At 44.5% G+C, this 12,944-nt stretch overlaps 1 protein-coding gene across 1 annotated transcript in view; it reads right to left on the reverse strand.

The window, feature by feature from the left end:
- Positions 1-644: 644 nt before the first annotated feature.
- Positions 645-12,944, reverse strand: part of LOC139401973 (venom factor-like) — a 28,430-nt gene continuing 16,130 nt past the window's right edge. Inside the window, exons 25-44 of the mRNA XM_071146002.1 lie at positions 12,426-12,635; positions 12,213-12,279; positions 12,020-12,106; positions 10,708-10,987; positions 9,968-10,127; positions 9,706-9,822; positions 8,560-8,713; positions 8,275-8,438; positions 7,943-8,095; positions 7,722-7,781; positions 7,494-7,584; positions 7,329-7,380; positions 7,053-7,140; positions 6,300-6,389; positions 5,795-5,900; positions 4,231-4,320; positions 4,027-4,110; positions 2,200-2,280; positions 1,849-1,996; positions 645-1,696 (exon numbers count right to left, since the gene is read on the reverse strand). Coding sequence (XP_071002103.1) covers positions 1,549-1,696; positions 1,849-1,996; positions 2,200-2,280; positions 4,027-4,110; positions 4,231-4,320; positions 5,795-5,900; positions 6,300-6,389; positions 7,053-7,140; positions 7,329-7,380; positions 7,494-7,584; positions 7,722-7,781; positions 7,943-8,095; positions 8,275-8,438; positions 8,560-8,713; positions 9,706-9,822; positions 9,968-10,127; positions 10,708-10,987; positions 12,020-12,106; positions 12,213-12,279; positions 12,426-12,635 — 2,430 coding nt within the window. The 3' untranslated portion in view covers positions 645-1,548. The remainder of the gene's footprint in view (positions 1,697-1,848; positions 1,997-2,199; positions 2,281-4,026; positions 4,111-4,230; positions 4,321-5,794; positions 5,901-6,299; positions 6,390-7,052; positions 7,141-7,328; positions 7,381-7,493; positions 7,585-7,721; positions 7,782-7,942; positions 8,096-8,274; positions 8,439-8,559; positions 8,714-9,705; positions 9,823-9,967; positions 10,128-10,707; positions 10,988-12,019; positions 12,107-12,212; positions 12,280-12,425; positions 12,636-12,944) is intronic.

Raw genomic sequence — 12,944 nt, forward strand, 5'->3', positions numbered from 1 at the left:
CCATTTATATTTCTCTCATTGTATTTATCCCTCTCCATCTCTCTCATTGTATTTATCCCTCTCCATCTCTCTCATTGTATTTATCCCTCTCCATCTCTCTCATTGTATTTATCCCTCTCCATCTCTCTCTTTCCAATTGTAGGCCTTTTTCTCTCCCTTTCTCAATGCAGGACTACATCCCATTATCTGATACAGAAGCAGTGAAATATCCCCCTGAGCAAATGCTACTGTGTGTAAGTCACTGTGTGTAAGTCACTCTGATGTGTACCCACTACGCATGCAATGCCAGTGTGTGTGCGTGTGTGTACACTACCAACACTATACCAACATTTGTGACCAGCTGTGTGACCAGCTGCCCATTACCAGACCTTCCTATTTAGATTATGTAGGGCACACACACATTTTAGAGGCAGCAGAAAATCCCATGGAAATCATGAGTCATTGCTATGGCGATAGCATTTCAAAAGTAGACTGATATTCTGTTATTTGAAGTTAGTTTACATACTGTTGGCCTACCTATATGTCATTGATATTAGTACCTGACCTGCGTGTGTGAGAGAGAGTGAGTGTGTGAGAGTGCAAGAACTATAACAGCATTTTTTACAATATAATACCCCAAGAATACTTCAATCAACCCAACCACAACACATCCATTTATTTATTTTTTGATCATTATGTTTGCAAATCTGTGGCAACGATGGGAATAAAGTACTGCAATCTACAACATGGGCAAGTAGTCAAACTGAATGAGAAAGAGACGGCTGTGAATAATCACAACTCAATACAGGGTTTGTACTGAGAATCTCCCTGGTGTTCTGCATTCTGTTATTGTACTGAGAATCTCCCTGGTGTTCTGCATTCTGTTATTGTACTGAGAATCTCCCTGGTGTTCTGCATTCTGTTATTGTACTGAGAATCTCCCTGGTGTTCTGCATTCTGTTATTGTACTGAGAATCTCCCTGGTGTTCTGCATTCTGTTATTGTACTGAGAATCTCCCTGGTGTTCTGCATTCTGTTATTGTACTGAGAATCTCCCTGGTGTTCTGCATTCTGTTATTGTACTGAGAATCTCCCTGGTGTTCTGCATTCTGTTATTGTACTGAGAATCTCCCTGGTGTTCTGCATTCTGTTATTCTCTCTATGTGGAACATCCAGGAACACTAATGCATTCTACACAGTAGTGAGACAATATTCCACTTCACCAAGTGCCACCTGAGCGAGTTCCCATCGTGTGAGTGTGTGTGTTGTGATTGTATGCCATATCAAGTAGCCCTGGCTGTGACGAATCGCTGAGCTCCCAGTAACACAATCCTAGACCCACCCAGGCTTAACACCAGTCTGTCATGTTTTTACGCTTTCTAATTCTAATGTCCATTTTCCTCTAATGGTTACCATGGTGATTATACAACAGAGCAGTATATGTTGACTGCATGGCTCAAATGGTGACAGTTTCTGCTGAACCAGTGCATCCAGAGGTGTAAAGCTACATGGCAGCTCATAGGCAAAGTGTGAGTGAGTGAGCGAGTGAGTGAGTGAGTGAGTGAGAATCTATTTAAACCGACATCCCTTCTCTGAGAGGTCCTTGCTGAAGTTGTCCAGCTCTGTGCACCTGGCCTTGAGTTTGGCATCACTAGCACACTCTGTTGAGGTGGGCCAACGCTCTACCCAGGCATCCTTGCCCAGCATGTATGTAGCACTGAGAGAGAGAGAGAGAGAAGAGGGAAAGAAGAGGGAAAGAAGAGAGAAAATAACCCCTTTAGGCAGATATTAACATAACTTTATTGCTCTGACTTGCTTTGTCTTGTCAGTACTATAAGTCCATTATAACATGTCACTGCCTCTCCCCACCTGTTGGTGGAGCTGTCCTTGTACCAGAGGTCAGTTTTTGGCCCCATGATGAGGTAGTCTGTACCCTCCTTCAGGTCCAGACCTCCTCTACAGCCAGCATGTGACAGGAAGACCTTAGTGTCACCCACACTGACCCCTTCCTCCACTCCTAGAGAGAGAGGGGAGGGAGGGAGGGAGGGAGGGAGGGAGGGAGGGAGGGAGGGAGGGAGGGAGGGAGGGAGGGAGGGAGGGAGGGAGGAGAGAGACAGAGTTAACCATGTTTGAACTAACTCAGCATCACATTCTGAAACAAAGAGGGTAAGGAGAGATGGGTAGAGGACAGAGAAGGACTAGATGACATAAGATGCTTACCTATTTTTATAACCTGTGTGATCTTCATCTCATATCTGTCATACTGACTCTGGCTGACACTCAGGACCTTGGCCTTGTACACTGGAGGACAGACGCGTGAGAAGCATCAGAACAGCAAAATACACTCTACTCAATCAATGATATGATACACTTGACTGTCCCCAAGGAACAATTTGACTAAGACAATTAAAGAATGAAGCGTTAGATGATAGTTTCACCTCTGACGGACAACATTCATTTATAGCTGTACCATATACTGTACATGGTATAGTATTGTCTCGGTGTGACAGATTTACAGATCTATAATGCCTATAACATGTCTATAATCTCTATAACATGTCTATAATGCATATAACATGTCTATAATCTCTATAGAATGCCTATAACATGTCTATAATCTCTATAGAATGCCTATATGTCTAGAATGCCTATAACATGTCTATAATCTCTATAACATGCCTATATGTCTAGAATGCCTATAACATGTCTATAATCTCTATAGCATGCCTATATGTCTATAATGCCTATAACATGTCTATAATGTCTATAACATGCCTATTACATGTCTATGCCTATAACATGTCTATGCCTATAACATGCCTATAACATGTCTATAATGCTTATAACATGTCTATGTCTATAAAATGTATATAGTGCCTATAACATGTCTATAATTTATATAGCCTGTCTATAACGTTCAGAACATATCTATAACGTCTATAACATGTCTATAATGCTTATAACATGTCAATAACATGTATATAATGTCTATAACATGCATACAATGCATATAACACGTCTATAACATGTATATAATATTCAGAACATATCTATAACATGTCTATAATGCCTATAACATGTCTATGACATGTCTATAACACGTCTAACATATGTTTAATGCCTATAACATCTATAATGTCTATAAAATGTCTGTCTATAACATGTTTATAACATGTCTAAAGTGTCTATCATGTCTATAATGCCTATAACATGTCTATGCCTATAACGTGTCTACAATGACTATAACATGTCTATAAGGTCTATAACATGCATACAATGCCTATAACACTTCTATAGCATGTCTATAATGTTCAGAACATATCTATAACATGTCTATAATGCCTATGACATGTCTATAACGTATATAACATTATGTCTATAACACATCTATAACATGTCTATAATGCCTATAACATCCCTATAATGCCTATAATATTCTTATAACATGTCTATACCCTGCCTATAATGCCTATAACATGCCTATAATATGCCTATAAGATGTCTATAACATGTCTATATTGCCTATAATATTCATACAACATGTCTATAATGCCTATGACATGTCTGTAATGCCTATTACATGTCTGTCTATAACATGCCTATAATATTCCTATAACATGTCTATAATGCCTATAACATGCCTATAATATGTCTATAATGCCTATAACATTCATATAACATGTCTATAACATGTCAATAATGCCTATAACATGTCTATAATATCTACAACATGTATATAATGTCTATAACATGCCTATAACATGTACATAATACATATAACATGCCTATAATATTCATATAACATGTCTATAATCTATATAACATGTCTATAATGCCTATAACATGCCTATAACATGTATATAATACATATAACATGTCTATAATATCTACAACATGTATATAATGTCTATAACATGCCTATAACATGTCTATAACATGCCTATAACATGTATATAATACATATAACATGCCTATAATATCTACAACATGTATATAATGTCTATAACATGGGTATTATATTCTATAGTGAAAACAGATATAGCATACCGTGGTATAATCCTTTGCATGCGTGGTCCTCTCGTGCTCCATAGGGGACTGGATCGGTTAGGGACTTAGACACACAGCAATCACCTAATAGGAGAGAGACACACATCATTATCACACACACTCATGTATGGCACACACATAAACACACACACACACACACACAACCACACACAGATACACACACGCACGCACACACACACTCACCCTGTGTACAGCGACATATATTGTTCCTGCAGATCTGTGAGAGTTCGTCCTTGTCCTCTTTGGGGCTGTAGAAGCGACTGCAGCGGTGGTCTGATAGAGAGACACGCTATGTTAACATTTCTCCACCAGACAGAGAGAAATGATCAACTCCAATGTTTACAATAGCTTCTCTTGTTCGAGGGCATATGAAATATGGTCAAAACAAACCATAGTCCTACCTGTGTTGTAGTACTCATAGAGTGACAGTATCTACCTGGGTTGTAGTACTCATAGACAGTAGCAGTATCTACCTGGGTTGTAGTACTCATATAGACAGTGACAGTATCTACCTGGGTTGTTGTACTCATAGACAGTGACAGTATCTACCTGGGTTGTAGTACTCATAGACAGTAGCAGTATCTACCTGGGTTGTAGTACTCATAGACAGTAGCAGTATCTACCTGGGTTGTAGTACTCATAGACAGTAGCAGTATCTACCTGGGTTGTAGTACTCGTTGACAGTGACAGTATCTACCTGGATTGTAGTCCTCGTAGACAGTATCTACCTGGGTTGTAGTACTCATAGACAGTAGCAGTATCTACCTGGGTTGTAGTACTTCGTAGACAGTCACAGTATCTACCTGGATTGTAGTCCTCGTAGACAGTATCTACCTGGGTTGTAGTACTCATAGACAGTGACAGTATCTACCTGGGTTGTAGTACTCATAGACAGTATCTACCTGGGTTGTAGTATTCGTAGACAGTAACAGTATCTACCTGGTTGTAGTACTCGTAGACAGTGACAGTATCTACCTGGGTTGTAGTACTCTTAGACAGTGACAGTATCTACCTGGGTTGTAGTACTCAGACAGTATCTACCTGGGTTGTAGTATTCGTAGACAGTAACAGTATCTACCTGGTTGTAGTACTCGTAGACAGTATCTAACTGGGTTGTAGTACTCGTAGACAGTGACAGTATCTACCTTGGTTGTAGTACTTGTAGACAGTATCTACCTGGGTTGTAGTACTCGTAGACAGTGACAGTATCTACCTGGGTTGTAGTGCTCGTAGACACTATCTACCTGGGTTGTAGTACTCGTAGACAGTATCTACCTGTGTTGTAGTATTCGTAGACAGTAACAGTATCTACCTGGTTGTAGTACTCGTAGACAGTGACAGTATCTACCTGGTTGTAGTACTCGTAGACAGTGACAGTATCTACCTGGGTTGTAGTACTCATAGACAGTATCTACCTGGGTTGTAGTACTCGTAGACAGTAACAGTATCTACCTGGTTGTAGTACTCGTAGACAGTGACAGTATCTACCTGGGTTGTAGTACTCGTAGACAGTATCTACCTGGGTTGTAGTACTCGTAGACAGTATCTACCTGGGTTGTAGTACTCGTAGACAGTATCTACCTGGGTTGTAGTACTCGTAGACAGTGTCTACCTGGGTTGTAGTACTCGTAGACAGTAACAGTATCTACCTGGTTGTAGTACTCGTAGACAGTGACAGTATCTACCTGGGTTGTAGTACTCGTAGACAGTATCTACCTGGGTTGTAGTACTCGTAGACAGTATCTACCTGGGTTGTAGTACTCATAGACAGTGACAGATGAAGGTTGGAGGAGTCCCACTTTGAACGTCTGCTGCAGCCGGAAGATGATGGTCTCAGTCTCCTTGTTGGACACCTGGTAGTACAGGTAGACCACAGAAGACCACAATGAAGCTACTTCCGGACACTGATCTAAGGCCAGTTTTGAGTTAATAGTTTGCCTTTTACCTTTAAGATTTGGGGAGGGAAAGCTGATCCAAGATCTGTGCCTACAGGCCACAGACAACCTCAACCCAGACAGAGCGAAAAAAAAGTATGACCAATCAACTTCTAGGGTTGACATGGTAACGCTGGTCTCTCTACGTTCAGGTCATAGAAATAGAATGAGATTCTATTGAGATTCTATTTCTATGGTTCCAGTATCTTGAACAGGTGAATGATGAAAAGGAAGTTACCCCTTGACACTGATCTAAGATCCCACCTAAAAAGTTAGGATTTCTGGGAGGATAAACTGATCCTAGATCTGTTCTGGTACCTTGAAGAGGTGGATGATGAGGGAGCCTCTGTCACTCAGGTTGTCCACTATCTGGAAGTTGTTGATGTAACGGTCCACTGAGTTGGTCAGCTGGAGGCAAACAAACACAAAAACAAACAAACATTTTCAATATGCACACGGTCACAATAAGCTACACTTAAACACATGCAGTCGAAATCAAGTTGGACATTGAGTCAAAGACCAGACATGCAGTTAGACAGCCATCTAGTGGAGACAGATGAACATTACAAGTAGATTAAAGGGATAATTCACCTTAATTACATATCGGTTTCCTTACCCTGTAAGCAGTCTATGGACAAGGTATGACAGCAATCCATGCTTTGATTTAGTTTCCCTGACACTGTTTCCAAATGCATATGTGGCACAAATCCCCTTTAGCGTTTAGCATTTGTGGCGCAAATCTCATTAAAGTAATGGGTCCGATATTAGCATTTTTTGGCATCATGTTCAAATCCTCTGTAAGTGACTTTGTTGAGCTTCACAATAAGTGTTAGATACTTTCCGATGATTTGGAGACGATGTGCAAAACAAATAAAACATATCGGTCCCATGACTTGAATTGGACTTGTGCTACACCTGCTAAAACGTTAGCATCTGGAAACAGTGCCAGGGAAATAAAACCAAAGCATGGATTGCTGTCATAACTTGTCCATAGACGGTTGACAGGGTAAGGAAACCAATGTGTAACTTAGTAATTGGGGTGAACTGTCCCTTTAACGTGGGTTCCAGTACCATCTCCAGGTCTTCATTCTCTGGCACGAACCCAGTAGGAAGACTGATGTCCAGAACAACCATCCTGACCTCCCTTAGTCCCAGTGCCCTGGAGGAAGGAAAGAGAGAGAGAGAATAGTAGAATGAAGAGGAAGATGGAATGAAAAAGTAGAGACTCAAGTGTTATCCAATAACAGTAAGTCCCCTAGTGTATTTCCCAGAGGGGACCAAAGGAGAGTATGAAAAGACAGACTGCCAGGTAGCCTAGACATTCAACATAGTACTGCATAATCTCACCTGACATTAATAGTGATCCTGTAGGACTTCTCTGCATCTGGTGGAGGTTTTTCTGTCAACGGGGTTAAAAAAAACCATTGAGTTTAAGATTTGAGACTGGGATTGAGACTAAGATTGAGATTAAGATTAAGATACAAATGGAGATTGAGAGCTGGATTAACCTACCACTAGATTCTGCGATGGTCACGTCCAAATCAAAGTTCTTGCAGCTGCTCTTCTCATGCACCTCAGGGAGCTCGTTGTAGTAGGTCACCACCTAGGTCAGAGGTCATTAGACCAGGAAGTGACAACACAAACAAATATGACATCATACATCAATGTGACAAGATGATCATAGACAAGCTCTACTATCATGCATTGACTAATGGCCATAGACATGTGTTGTGGTCATACCTCTAGTATACCTTGCCCCTTCCCTTTGGCCTCCACTCTGAATCCCTGGTCTATAGGAGCCTGAGTGAAAACCCCACAGAAGAGGGGAGATGGTGAAAGAGGAACATGATACATCATGGTTCCTAAACCTAGGCCACATATTTGACATCAGATACAGGTAGGTTGGGAGAGAAGAAATGGTGAAAGAGAGAGAGAGGAAGAGAGAACAGCATCCCTCCTACCCTGGAGGAGCGTGCCACGTAGGAGGTCCTGGGGTCAAAGTGGTAGCGCTGGTCGCTGCGGCCCTGGATGCTCAGGTCCACCTGGAGACTCAGGTCATTGGGAGGTTTCTTCATCAGGTACCCAGACAGACCCTGCAGAACAACCATGGTGGGCTGGGGGAGAGAGAGGAAGCAGAAAGATTATTATAAAAGATGTACTGGATTGTGTGGAGATCCAAATGGCGGAGGGCAACAAACTGGACTGGTTAGTGACAACCTGCAATAACACTGTTGACATAAACTCAGCTCACTGACATCATGCAATACTCGTTTCCAATGATGTCACTCAGTACCTGGGTGGATCCGTAGCCCCCGCCCCTGCGGCGCTGCTCATTGAGCCACTCGAAAGGTGCGGCGGCTTCAGTCATGTGATGACTATTCACCAGGGCTAGCAGGGCGTAGCCCGTCGCTTCCAGAGTGAACAGGCGGTTCTCACTGTCTGGCCAATGGGTACCGTCTGGAGGAGGGGAGAGAGGGAGGAAGGAGGGAGGGAGGAGAGGGGGAGAGAATAACAGTGAAGGACAGCAGAGAGAGGGGGGGAGAGAGAGAGAAACAGAGACAAACAGACATTTCCCTACCTGGAGAGGCAGCTTTGAGTAGCAGGGTTTTAAAGAACAGTGAAGGTGTCTCGTCAACCAGAGACAGAGCGTAGGCAGAGATGGCCAGAGAGTAGGGCCTCTTCAGACTACCATACGTGCTCCTCAGATAGTTGGCAGCATTCTGGATCCCATTCTAATATAATACAATAGAATACAACTTCACTGTCTATCCATTAGTTTGGTGGCTTATTAATTCCATTCTTATATGAGCAGAGGGATAAAGAATAAACCTGAATTTTAACACAAAAGAGTCGGCAGGAAAGCCCCATTTCCCAACACCGACATGCCATTTACACCGGTTGGATTAATGGTCAGCCATGGCGCATGCAAACGTAGCGTGATAACAGGTCGGACAACGAAATCCAAGATCCACCAGGGGAGGCAGGTAAAAACGCATCCTACTCACAGATGACTAACTTACTTCTAACTGGGGCATCAGGTAGCCTAGTGGTTAGAGCGTTGGGATCGAATCCCCCAGCTGACAAGGTCATTTTGCCCCTATACAACAATTTGGTCTTAGGTCCTCCCGGGTGGCGCAGTGGTTAAGGGCGCTGTACTGCAGCGCCAGTTGTGCCACCAGAGACTCTGGGTTCGCGCACAATTGGCCTAGCGTCGTCCGAATTAGGGAGGGTTTGGCCGGTAGGGAAATCCTTGTCTCATCGCGCACCAGGGACTCCTGTGGCGGGACGGGCGCAGTGCACGCTAACCAAGGTTGCCAAGTGCACGGTGTTTCCTCCGACACATTGGTGCGGCTGGCTTCCGGGTTGGATGTGCGCTGTGTTAAGAAGCAGTGCGGCTTGGTTGGGATGTGTATCGGAGGACGCATGACTTTCAACCTTCGTCTCTCCCGAGCCCGTACGGGAGTTGTAGCGATGAGACAAGATAGTAGCTACTAAACAATTGGATACCACGAAACTGGGGAGAAAAAGGGGTAAAAATTCAACAACAAAAAACAAAAAAATAAATAAAATGGGTCGTTTTGCCCCTGAACAACCCACATTGTAAATAAGAATTTGTTCTTAATTGACTTGCCTAGTTAAATAAAGGTTAAATAAATAAAAATAAATAACTGACTTATCTCCCGTCCCAATATAACAGTTTCTGCCGGTTCTGGGACCGGCTTACCTTGATGGTGTGGCCAGCTCCATTGCAGTTGAGTTCTGTACCCTTGGTGGCTTCAGTCATGGCTATCAGGACAAAGGCTGTGAGAGTGGACTGAGACTCTGCACCTTGTACTCCACCCTGGAGAAGAGAGAAGCTGTTATCAGACTTCGGTCCCAGATCTCTCCCTGTCTGTTAGAGTGTGAATGTGTGCGCACATCAGTCCATGTGTGTATTTGTGCGCACGTGCTTCTGCATCCACCCGTGTGTGTGTGTCTCTTCTTACTGTCATAGTAGTAGTGTAGACAGGGTTGTCCTCTCTGAAAGATCCAGTGGTCTGCTGTTTGTTGTTGATCAGGTAGAGGAGAGGACCACACACGTCCTGTTCACTCACTCCTACCAGCTGACGAGCCATAGAGAACACCTTCACTACATACGCTGTGATCCTATAAGGGATAGGGGAGAGAGGGGGAGGGGGTGGGGGAGAGGGGGAGAAAGAGATGGTGGGCAGGGAGAGGGAGAGAACGAGGGTGGTGGGGAAGGTAGAGGGGGAGAAAGAGAGGGTGGGGGGAAGGGAAAGGGGTGAAGGGAGAGGGGGAGAAAGAGATGGTGGGCAGGGAGAGGGAGAGAACGAGGGTGGTGGGGAAGGGAGAGGGGTGGAGGGAGAGGGGGAGAAAGTGAGGGTGGGGGGAAGGGAGAGGGGGAGAAAGAGAGGGTGGGGGGAAGGGAGAGGGGGAGAAAGAGAGGGTGGGGGGAAGGGAGAGGGGTGGAGGGAGAGGGGGAGAAAGTGAGGGTGGGGGGAAGGGAGAGGGGTGGAGGGAGAGGGGGAGAGGTCGAGGTGGGGAAAGAGAAGGTAGAGGGGAAGGGAGAGAGGGGGAGGGAGAGGAGAGGGAGACAGAAAGAGAGAGAGAAAAGGGGAAAGGTAGAGAGAGAGGCTGTGAGGGTTACAAATACAATCCATTGTATTATTTAGATTACTCTGTGATTGACACATTCTTCTTCTTCTTCTATGTATTTGAACAATACCATGTGCTTGTGCCTTCATTCCTGTAGGGGGGGTAAGAGTCGTCTTTCTTCTTATACACCAGCTGCTTCTGGTAGCCTTTCTGTATGTAGTTCATGGCCTCCACCCTGCGTTGCACCCCTACAGCCTCCCAGTCGTTGGAATGGTCCAGGTAGACAGTGGCTATAAGAGGCAGGGTGATGCTGGCTAGGTTCTGTTCCACACAGCCACCAGGCATACGGATCAAAGAGGCCAGAGAGTCACCGCTGATACTGTTGTCTATGGTATCAGCCAACAGGTTACCTGGTGGGAGGAGCAGAGCAGAGTAGAGTAGAGCAGAGTAGAGTAGAGAATGGAGAGAGCAGAGCAGAGTAGAGCAGAGTAGAGTAGAGCAGAGTAGAGTAGAGAGTGGAGAGAGCAGAGTAGAGTAGAGCAGAGTAGAGTAGAGAGTGGAGAGAGCAGAGCAGAGTAGAGAGTAGAGCAGAGTAGAGTAGAGTAGAGAGTGGAGAGAGCAGAGTAGAGCAGAGCAGAGTAGAGTAGAGCAGAGTAGAGTAGAGAGTGGAGAGAGCAGAGTAGAGTAGAGAATGGAGAGAGCAGAGTAGAGTAGAGCAGAGTAGAGTAGAGCAGAGTAGAGTAGAGAGTGGAGAGAGCAGAGTAGTGTAGAGAGTGGAGAGAGCAGAGTAGAGTAGAGAGTGGAGAGAGCAGAGTAGAGTAGAGAGTGGAGAGAGCAGAGTAGAGTAGAGAGTGGAGCAGAGCAGAGTAGAGTAGAGAGTGGAGCAGAGTAGAGTAGAGAGTGGAGAGAGCAGAGTAGAGAGTAGAGTAGAGCAGAGTAGAGTAGAGAGTAGAGTAGAGCAAAGTAGAGTATAGAGTGGAGAGAGCAGAGTAGAGTAGAGAGTGGAGAGAGCAGAGTAGAGTAGAGTGGAGAGAGCAGAGTAGAGTAGAGAGTGGAGAGAGCAGAGTAGAGAGTAGAGTAGAGCAGAGTAGAGTAGAGAGTAGAGTAGAGCAAAGTAGAGTATAGAGTGGAGAGAGCAGAGTAGAGTAGAGAGTGGAGAGAGCAGAGTAGAGTAGAGTGGAGAGAGCAGAGTAGAGTAGAGTGGAGAGAGCAGAGTAGAGTAGAGTAGAGCAGAGTAGAGTAGAGTAGAGAGTAGAGTAGAGCAGAGTAGAGTAGAGAGAGCAGAATAGAGAATAGAATGGAAGGAATGGAATAGAATAGGTTATGTGTCCACACAGCTGCTTTGGCTTCACAATGCCCATAACCAACCCAAAGGGTTAGAGGCACCCGCCAGCCACCATCTCTGTCTAATAAGGTAAACCTTGTTTCTCAGTTAGGCCTACCCCTGATGTTGATGAATGTCTCTGGTTGAGAGTTTGGAACCAGGGAGCCCAGCTCCACTTTGTCCACCTCCACTACCTGCCTCCCATCTGGGGGGAAACATAGTAAGAATACTTAGTAAAGGCTGTTTCTAAAGGGGACATGGTAATGGTGAGCATTAGGGTTAGAGATGATGAGTGTCTTAGTTCTGCTCACCGTTCCCTCCCTTGACAGAAGGATTCAATACAAAACTCTGCACTTTAGTCTTCTGCACTCCTTCCACCTGTTACAGGGTTTTGAAAACAGCTTTGAGATACCGGTCCTCGTATCTTAGGTAAGGACACTGATTCACAGTCGCTATATATATTTTATTTATTTTATTATTATTATTATTTATTTTTTTAACTAACATCTGAAATAGTCACCCACCACCACGCGTAGCTTCTTCTTGACCCCGTCGCTACCCATAAACCCTTTGGCCATGGCAAGGACCTCCAGTAGCATCTCTCCGGCCTTGAGCGGTATGATGGTGTAGGGAACCACCAGGGACGAGCTGCCCTTCAACCTCACCTCCTGGGTGTGTTTCCCATTGAACGCCACACTGCACATGTCCTCTGTCTTCAGTAGCACCACCTTAACCTGGGTTGAGTAGAGGAGGAAACGGAGATGATCAAGACACAAAACGGCTGAGAGGAAGTGAGCAGAACTGGGTGGATTTCTCATTGAACGCCACACAGCACATGTCCTCCGTCTTCAGTAGCACCATTGCTTCTAGGTAAGCTGAAAAGAGGAGGAAACTGGGACGGTCAAGACACAAAATGGCTGACAGTAATGGGAGGGTTAGGAGGGTTAAGACACAAAATGGCTGACAGTAATGGGAGGGTTAGGAGGGTTAAGACACAAAATGGCTGACAGTAATGGGAGGGTTAAGACACAAAATGGCTGACA

The sequence above is a fragment of the Oncorhynchus clarkii genome, unplaced genomic scaffold, assembly GCF_045791955.1.
Source record: "Oncorhynchus clarkii lewisi isolate Uvic-CL-2024 unplaced genomic scaffold, UVic_Ocla_1.0 unplaced_contig_4281_pilon_pilon, whole genome shotgun sequence".
Classification (NCBI taxonomy): Eukaryota; Metazoa; Chordata; class Actinopteri; order Salmoniformes; family Salmonidae; genus Oncorhynchus; species Oncorhynchus clarkii.